Here is an 8453-nt window from a genome sequence, read left to right as displayed (position 1 = left end):
TTTCAGGCTCGATCCCCAGTAGGGGGTGTGCAGGAATCAGTCGATCAATATTTCTCTCTCATTGATGTTTCTATCTCTCTCTCTCCCTTCCTCTCTCTGAAATCAATAAAAAAATTAATTTCTTAAAAAGCAAGAGATGTAGCTAAATGGACAAAAGTTCCTAGACTCTTCACAGAACCTGTGCAGCCAAATGAACCCCAGGGTCTCCCTTTGCCCACCTCATCACCTCACCTCTTTGCAATCAAGTTCAAACTCAATCCCAACACAGAGTGTCACTGCAAATTGTTTATTAAAACACAAAGCAATGGACAGTGAAAAACATCCTGAATTTTTTTCTTTTTGGTGGGAATAGGGTGGGGCATGGAAGGGGTAGGGACAGGTGGAGACAGCCCAGAAGGAAAGAGAGCTCTATCCACCCCTACTGCTTTCCCGGGCCAGCCAGGTTCAAAGCCCCTCTATCATACCTCACTGTGCCGCTGTAAATGCGCGTTGTGGCTGCAGACGGAGTTGGTTTCGCCTCAGCAGGGAGAGGATGGGAATTGAGAGTAGGAACTACCGAGGGCTAATAAGAACTTGACACTATTCTCCAGAACTTGGTACAGAACAGAGCAGCCAGGACCAATCTGGAGGGGCGGGGTTGGCTTCCTGACAAGCCAGGTTAATGGTTGAAGTGGCTGCCCTCAGCTCAGAATGAGCAGCTGGTCCTACTGTGGGAGAACTTGGTGGAAGAAAAACACAAGGAGGAAACTGACCCAGGGTCCAATACCTTTTCATTCCCTGGATCACAACACACCAGAGAAGAGGAGTCGGGAATGTCTCATTCCTAGATTTACCGTCTCCCTGCCAGTGCTCCCTCCCACCTGGCAACTCGGCTCCTTTCCCGACAGTTGTCCTTTGACAGGCGGAAAGCGCACGCCAGTTTGTTGTTGTTTTTCTCATACTGAAGTACAGCACTGAAGCTCAAAATAGAGGTGAGAATGGAGTTCTTCTTTGCCTGGTGCTACATGCCCCCATCTCACAAGACTGCCTGGATGCAAGAGGTGCCAAGGCCTTCTCTGCCAACTCTAACAGGCACTACTGTCTCCCTGGCTGCCAGCACAGTCCTGGTTCCTTGTTTTTATACTCCTAGGGGGAACCCATCCCGAGAGATCTATCCTGCTCTTTTCCTGCCAACCCAGCCCGTCCCCAAATCATCTGCTCTTATCAAAACGATTTGGCAACCTAAAGTAGGCTAGCCAAAAGGCAGCTGGGGAAGGACTAACCAGATCGGCCGCAAACCACCCATGTACAAAGAAAAAACCCGCCCTCGCTGGGCAGCTGACCTGTTGCTGCCAACCTCGTAACAAAATGAGGACGTCTAGCCTTCTTGCTCCAGTAGAGGTCTCAGTACAGAAAAGAGTCCTCGCTTGGACTGAAAGGGAAAAATCGCTCTGAGCTCTCTGAAGCTTGAACATTAAGGCTTCTTTGCAATTTTCTTAGAGCTCCTTGATCCCTAATTTTATCTTTCCATCGAAGAGAAGCAGATTTCTCTAAGATTTCTGAACAGATCCTAGGTGGTACCGGTTCTGCTTCTGCACTATCACTAGCCTTTTCCCAGGCTTCTTCCCCTGGAGCCACAGCAGAAGGGGATCCAAAGCACAGCCCCCTCTTTTTTAAACAGAAGCATCTGTTAGTCTCTCACTTTGGAAAGTTCACCTGCTCTCCTTGGTCCTTTTGGAAAGGCATGGAGGACAGGGTTACATGTTGCCAATTGATGACATTAAGGCTCCTCAAGGCAAGACACTTGAATTAGGTCAGAGCCAGCCAGCAAAGGGGAGGGGGAAGAAGGGATGGGGAAGCAGCCCCATGGCAGGGACTGAAAGACCCCTGCCCAGACCTGAATCTAGAGGGAATGCCCACCCTGGCTCAGAGCAGGAGAGGAAAAGGCACGTGCTGACCGGGGTGGGTCTGACCCAATCCCCAGGGAGGGTAGAGAACCTGCTGCTTCTTTCCCTGGGCTTCCAAGGTGAGTCCGTTTCTAGGGAAAGGTACATAAGTGCTAGGAAAAGGAATATATACTGCCTGTTTTCTGACTTTCAACTGAGATTCCAAAAGCCATAGGCAGGCCTTCCCATGAGAGGGTACAAGCAGGATAAGGAAGTGAAATTCCTTAAAATGAAAGCTTCTCCAAAAAGATAAAGAAGTCAAATCACAACTCCGAAACGGGATTAAACAATCCCAGACGCAGAAAGAGGAAGGTGAACTTACTCAAATTTCGCGCCATCCCTTTAAAGCCTAAGTGACCTCCCATGTAATCCCCATTTCAGGCCAGTATTTCTTAGGCAAACAGCGGGAACAGAGAGTACGATCACACGCTCAAACCAACAGCTGACCTGCAGGCCCGGGGTCCCCCTGGAGCCTAACCCTACTCACACTAAAGATGACCATCTTGTAAGTCACTGGAACTCAACGTATCCACTGAGCAGCTTCTCCTTATCGTGGAGATTTTCTGAAAAAAGTGGATGTGGTTTAGGGGACATGAGTCCCACAGACTGTTTCCTGGAACAATGTTTCAGCATGAGTGAAGCCCAAAAAAGTCCCCTTGGAGGCCAGCTGGCCCCTGACCCAACTCAGAGCTACACTGCAGACTCTCAGCCCATCTTCAGCAGACCCCTTTGCGTGTCCACTCAGAACTGAAGTCACACTTCTGGCAAAACGAGTTCCACCTTGGCCGTCCGCTCTTAGCTTCGGCAAGCTGGGCTCAGGGGAATCAAAAAACCTAGGCAGAGCGTGGATGCAGTAGAAGAGCCCAGGTTTCTCCTCCCCACCCCTCACTGGCATCACTCATCACCCCCTACCCCAGTCAGACCCCCTGCAGTGCAGGCTCTCAGTCCTAGCACTAGCTCAAAATACAGGCACGGGAACAAACAGTGCAAAAAGCAAAAAATGAACTACAGAGTAATTCTTGACCCAAACAATACAAAAATAAAAATAAAGAGTGCCCCATCCCACCCTTTTAACCTAAACTTCATGTACCTATATCATCTTGGAGGAGTAAAAAAAAAAAAAAAAAAAAAGCTTTCAAGTTCAGCATCATGAGCCAGCTGTGTCAGCCTTTGGCTCCAGGGGACTCGACCCCAGCCCCCACCATCTCTTCCTGTTTCCTCATTTCCCCTTAGATTTTGTCAGCTATAGAAAGGCGTTCCTTCCTTTCAGACACAACCGAAGAGGAAGGTGCCCATCCCTACCCCTGAGCTCAGGGGAAAGGGTGGGCTTGGAACAGAGGCAGAAGCAAAGCTGCTTGGCTTACAGTACCGCTAGGAAATGGCCCCAAGAGCCAGGGTTTCCTTCTGAGACTCTGAGTCACGGAAGGGATGGGTTGAGGTGAGTGGCAGGGACCCCTCCTTCCTCAGAGAGACCCAGGCAAGCTAACAAGGCGAAAGGGGACAGCAAGTCTTCCTTTCTCGTCTTGTCAGCTGTACTGGCAGTGGCCTCGGGCTTTGGGGAGTTGTGAGAGAATGGGAATCAAAGCCACTGTCAGAGCGTTAATAGTCAGGATGTCCACTGCCCCAGGCAGGTGGTCCCAGGATCAAGGCCACAGGACATCCTTTAAAGCAGGAGCTTGTGAAGCACTCCGAAAGGTGTTCCTCCGATTGCAGCCCAGGCCGCAGCCGTCCAGCCGCCTGACTCGCTACCCCAGCACTGAGGACTATGTCACAGCTAAAATAAAGAACTACAATAATCAAAGAACAAAATGCTGGCCTGGAGGAACTCAGTAAAAGCCAAAACCCATTGTATGAGCCCAAGAGCTACTTAGTTTGTCACTAACAAAGATGGAGCCTCTTTAAAAACATACCTCAAAGGAGAAACTCAAAATTAAACATATTCTTTAAAAAAATCGATCTGGCCTGATATTCTTTGCTGCTCTAGCTCAAGCAGAAACTAATCTTGCTGCCTTCCCTTTACAAAACTCCTTGTAGCTGGGAGAAAGGTGACAATGACCAGAAAAGAGGGATTCAGGGAAGCTTCATTTTCTGCAGAAAAATTTCCAGGGAATTCAAAACAGACACTTAGATGCTAAGGTTGACTTCAGAACCGCCAGGACTATGGCTGACTGGAAATCTTTCAGCCTTGTCACACCAAGAATCTGACTGCTACTTGGATAGGAAAATGAATGGACAGAGGGGCATACTATTAAGATCAGTGAGCAGTGTCACTGGGTCGGATATAGACAACCAGTCTATTTCCTTGGGGCAGCTCTAGGCATAGCCCAAAACTGGTTGAATTGTGACATAGACGGACATAGGAGTAAATGAACATCAGATTCTAGACACTCTAAACAGTGGTCAGTCACTTAGTAGGACTCAAGTCTCTGAGGGTGCTCTTAAATTATGCTAACATAAGCCTTTTCTAATCCCAAGACCAGAAGAGACTCTTAAGGTCAAGTGTTCTGTTGCTGCAGGCTGGAAAGCGTCTCTGTCTCCTGGCAGCAAGACCCCACAAAGGGGCCAGTAACAGAACTGCTGGGTCAGGTCTTCCTGGCTGCTGGCTCAGAGACCCAGGGAGGGAGGTACCATCAAGGTGAAGTGGTAGATGATAAGATATTCAAGCAGACGGAATCCCAAGTCCTCACATCTCCTTCCCTTCTTGGCAATAATTTAGTGAGATGGTTGAGAGAGACAAGAGATTTCAAATGAGCCAGATTAAGGAAATAAAACAAAAAGAGAGAAAGAGAGAAGAAATCAAGTCCCCAACAGGCACTGAAATAAAAATGATGTGTTGTGGTAACAAGTCAGAGGCAACTTGAGGACCTGACATAAACTAATCGTCTTGGATACCAGACAGTCCTCTGACTGGCACATGTTAGGGAGACAAGCAATGATAAAGCTCAAACACTGAAGGTGGAACCATCATAGGGCTAAAACCAGAAAGGCTTCCAAGTAAGAAAGTATCTACTTTTCTTTCCTTTTAAAAACCCCATTCTGTTTTCATCTTTATCATACACATTATACATCTTCACACACACACACACACACATACTCTCAATCCCAGGGCATCTGGAAATGTACCTGGACATAACTTCAGAACATGCCCAACTCCCAGCACTGATCCTCTCGGGTAAGGAGATGACCTTTCCCTGCTGTTAAATTCTAACCGAAAAAGAGGTGTCTGCTCCAAGTTCAGAGTCCTTTCCACTAGGTATACAGACGAGGATCCTTGACAGGTAGGACCCAGTTTACCCTAAGTACCCTAGAGAAGAAAGAAATGGCTGGGGGCCAGCCACAAAGAGAGGACTAGGACTGAAGCAGGTCTGGGACCAGGTGGTGAACGAGGGCTGCTATCTACTCAATCTGCCTCTTTTTATCTCCTTTAATTTTTTTGTGTTTTTTTAGTTTGTTTTTGTTAATCACTATGAAAAATACAGAAACCAAACCAACATGTTTGGTTTCTTTCCCACACCCTTCCACCCTGTTCAGGGTGGCAATTTGTTCTCACAACCGGCAGAGGCAGAAGAGAGTTGGAATGAAGACTCCGAAGGCCACCAGGATGGGAAACATGAGGCTGCTGTTGTCCGAGGCATAGGGGTTGGGCGTGCGGGGGCCTGACTGCACCCGGTTCTTATTGGTCTGTCTTTTGAGATTAGATCCTTCATCGTATTCTTCTTCCTCCTCTTCCTCTTCTTTCTTCTCCAATCCTGGATGAGGCTGCAGCTTTGGTACATCTGACATAAAAGAGGATACCTTTTAAGTAACACCTACAGCATTTAAGTGAGACCCTTAAGAGCAGTAAATGAGTCACAATAAAGAAAAGCTATAACCTAACCAGGGTACAAAGGAAGGAGCAGAAGTAGCAGAAATAGCTCTGGCCTGGAGAACAGCAGATTCCTAAAAACATTAGCCTTCCTTAGATGTTTGATTTTAGTTTTATTTTTTCAGTCTTCTTTAGATTTAACTAAAAAGCAGTAAGAGCCCTGCACACCGGAAGGGTCGGTATCTCTGCTTCCAGTCTTAGTTCTCCAGATCCCCAAAAGGACAGACTGGACAGGGATCACACAACACCCAAACTTAACCTTTCCAAATCCCTCCTCGTCCCATCCATCCCTTTTGATTCACAAAGCAGCTGAGGAAGAGCTGATCCAGAGTTCTGGGTTCCCACACATACCACCCCCCTGCTCTGTCTCCTCCTGAGGGACCGAGCTACAAATCTGTTGGTAGCAAGACAACCTCCTAGATGTCATCATATCAGCATGTGGGGGACATCAAGACAACAGGATGTGCCCTGGCCAGGTGGCTCTGTTGGCTGGAGTGTCATCCTGTGCACCAAAATGTTGTGGGTTCAATTCCCAGTCAGGACACATAGCTAGGCTGGGCTTTGATCCCCAGTTGGAGCTCGTATGCGAGGCAAAAGGTCGATATTTGTCTCTCACATAGATGTTTCTCTCTCTCTCCCTCTTTTTTCCCCCCTTTCTTTCTCTTTAATCAATAAACATATCCTTAGGTGAGAATATAAAAATTAAACAAAGACAACAGGATGAGATCCTTAGTGCATTCAGGATGAGTTGGGAAAAGGTGCAGAGGTGGAATGGGGAGAAAAGTCACTAAAATACAAGCTTTCTCTGCAAAAATCAGCCTGGGAAGCTGGAGGCCAACATAGTCTCAACCTTGAGAAAGAACTATCCCCTGAGGCTGGATCACAAGGATAAGGAGACATTAATACATGAACTTCTCTCCAGTGCAGTCTGGCAGTGCTGGAACCTCCAGAGAACACAGAAACCATGAAGAACTCCTTTGTCCCCCCACCGCCCCCCGAAGAAATAGACATCAAAGAAACAGAATAAAGAAAAGTTTTAGGCAATTCCAAATGACTATAAGGGTCAAGGCACACCAACAGGTACCATTATTAATCACAATTTACAATGAAGTTAAAGGAACCAAACAGCTGATTAAATGGCAGGAATAAAATTTAAACACAGATCATGCTCTAAAGCTTATGGCCAGCACCACGCTACACTCCATCGCAGCAACCTGACGCTGGCGTCTCCACAACTGGCTTTAAGTAATAGTTTCCAAGCAGTGAGCAGCTCAATTATTCCCCCAAGGGTTTTCTCAGCCACATCCTCCAGCCCAAGTCAAAACGCGGATCAAAAACAACTTACCATCCACCGTCCCAGCCATGATGTAGAGCGCGCAGACTTTGGGGTTGTCATAGTACCCCTAGGGAGGGGAAACAGTGGTCAGCCCCACACAACAGCAAGCGTGTCCCCCGCGCCCATTCCTGCGTGCCCTGCCTCCGCGGGGAGGGCAGAACAGGAGCGTTACCTTGACAAACTCGATGGAGAGTTTCCCTGTGAAGGTGGAGACCTCCCCCTGAACGCTCAGCTTCCCTTTTCGGATGCTCATCGGGATGATTTCATCGTGAGCGGTGCTGTGCCCCACACGATCAAAGATGTCCAAGTCCTTCACCACGACGTGGCCATTCAACCGCACGTCAAATACCTTCCCAGATAAAAAAGGAGACAGTGTCAAAACCATCTGTTTCACACCCTTTCAGCAGCTGGATAACAGGCACCTGCTTGGGCTTCAAGTTCAAAAATAACTTAAAAACAGGGCTAGATATACTCTAGGGTGACTGGAGTCCTTTCCCTCATCCAAATCAAGTCCATGTCCCGTCTCTGTTGGGGAGGCCTCATACTGGCCTTAGGAAACAAAGAATACAAGCACCAAGTTCAACATGGAGAGGAGGAGATTCACAGGAGGGGACAGGAAAAGAACAAGACGGTGCTGACAACAAAGAAGGAGCGACCACCTGGAGGGAGGGCCTTAACCGATCAGTCTGTAGCCAAGAGCCAGGATTCTGGTATTGCTTTCTGTCACCAACTCCATGGCAAGTGCAGCCTTGTGAGCAATGGGACACCAGCTTTTTGGGGCAAAAGGAACCCAGCTTTTCCTTCAAAGCTCATCTGTTCTTCCCTTCGGGGAGGCCCACAGCAGAAGACTATCCAAAAGTGGCAATGTCTCACGGGGGGAGGGTGGGGAGCAGGGGGGCCGACCAGGCCTCACCTTCTGCTGGGACTGTGCAAAGTAGACCTCAGCAAATTTCAACACCAGCACATAGTCCCCTTCCTCCTTGATGGGCACTTCGTAACCGAAGGTCTCCTCATTGTACCGCTCTGTTTGATACAGGATCTGGTCCTCGGGGTTGGAACGGAGGATTGGCAGTTTCATGCCATAGTCAGAGGCTGGGGACAAAAGACAAAGAGAAACCACATCAGAGGCAAAACATAAAAGAAAAGCAAAGGCCCCAGAGTGGCCAGAGGCATTTCCAGGGCGATGCTAATAACCCCCCAGAGGAAGCGCCAACCGCTCTGCACCTGGCCCCAAAGGCACGAGAACCAGTATTAAGCCAGAGTCAAATGAAAGAAACCACACACTAATCACCCCAACAGATCCCTTCACCCTCAGAGCAGGACTTTA

General features: G+C 48.2%; 1 protein-coding gene across 2 annotated transcripts in view; it reads right to left on the bottom strand.

Annotated features, from left to right (window-relative positions):
- Positions 1-270: 270 nt before the first annotated feature.
- Positions 271-8453, bottom strand: part of MLEC (malectin) — a 14542-nt gene continuing 6359 nt past the window's right edge. For both annotated transcript variants that reach the window (XM_015568173.1, XM_015568174.1), the window contains exons 2-5: positions 8040-8218; positions 7299-7475; positions 7136-7193; positions 271-5701 (exon numbers count right to left, since the gene is read on the bottom strand). In XM_015568173.1, the coding sequence (XP_015423659.1) occupies positions 5472-5701; positions 7136-7193; positions 7299-7475; positions 8040-8204 (630 nt within the window). In that variant the 5' untranslated portion in view covers positions 8205-8218 and the 3' untranslated portion in view covers positions 271-5471. The remainder of the gene's footprint in view (positions 5702-7135; positions 7194-7298; positions 7476-8039; positions 8219-8453) is intronic.

Source organism: Myotis davidii, unplaced genomic scaffold (genome assembly GCF_000327345.1).
Source record: "Myotis davidii unplaced genomic scaffold, ASM32734v1 scaffold803, whole genome shotgun sequence".
Taxonomy (NCBI): Eukaryota; Metazoa; Chordata; class Mammalia; order Chiroptera; family Vespertilionidae; genus Myotis; species Myotis davidii.
This window is presented reverse-complemented; position numbering and strand designations above follow the sequence as displayed.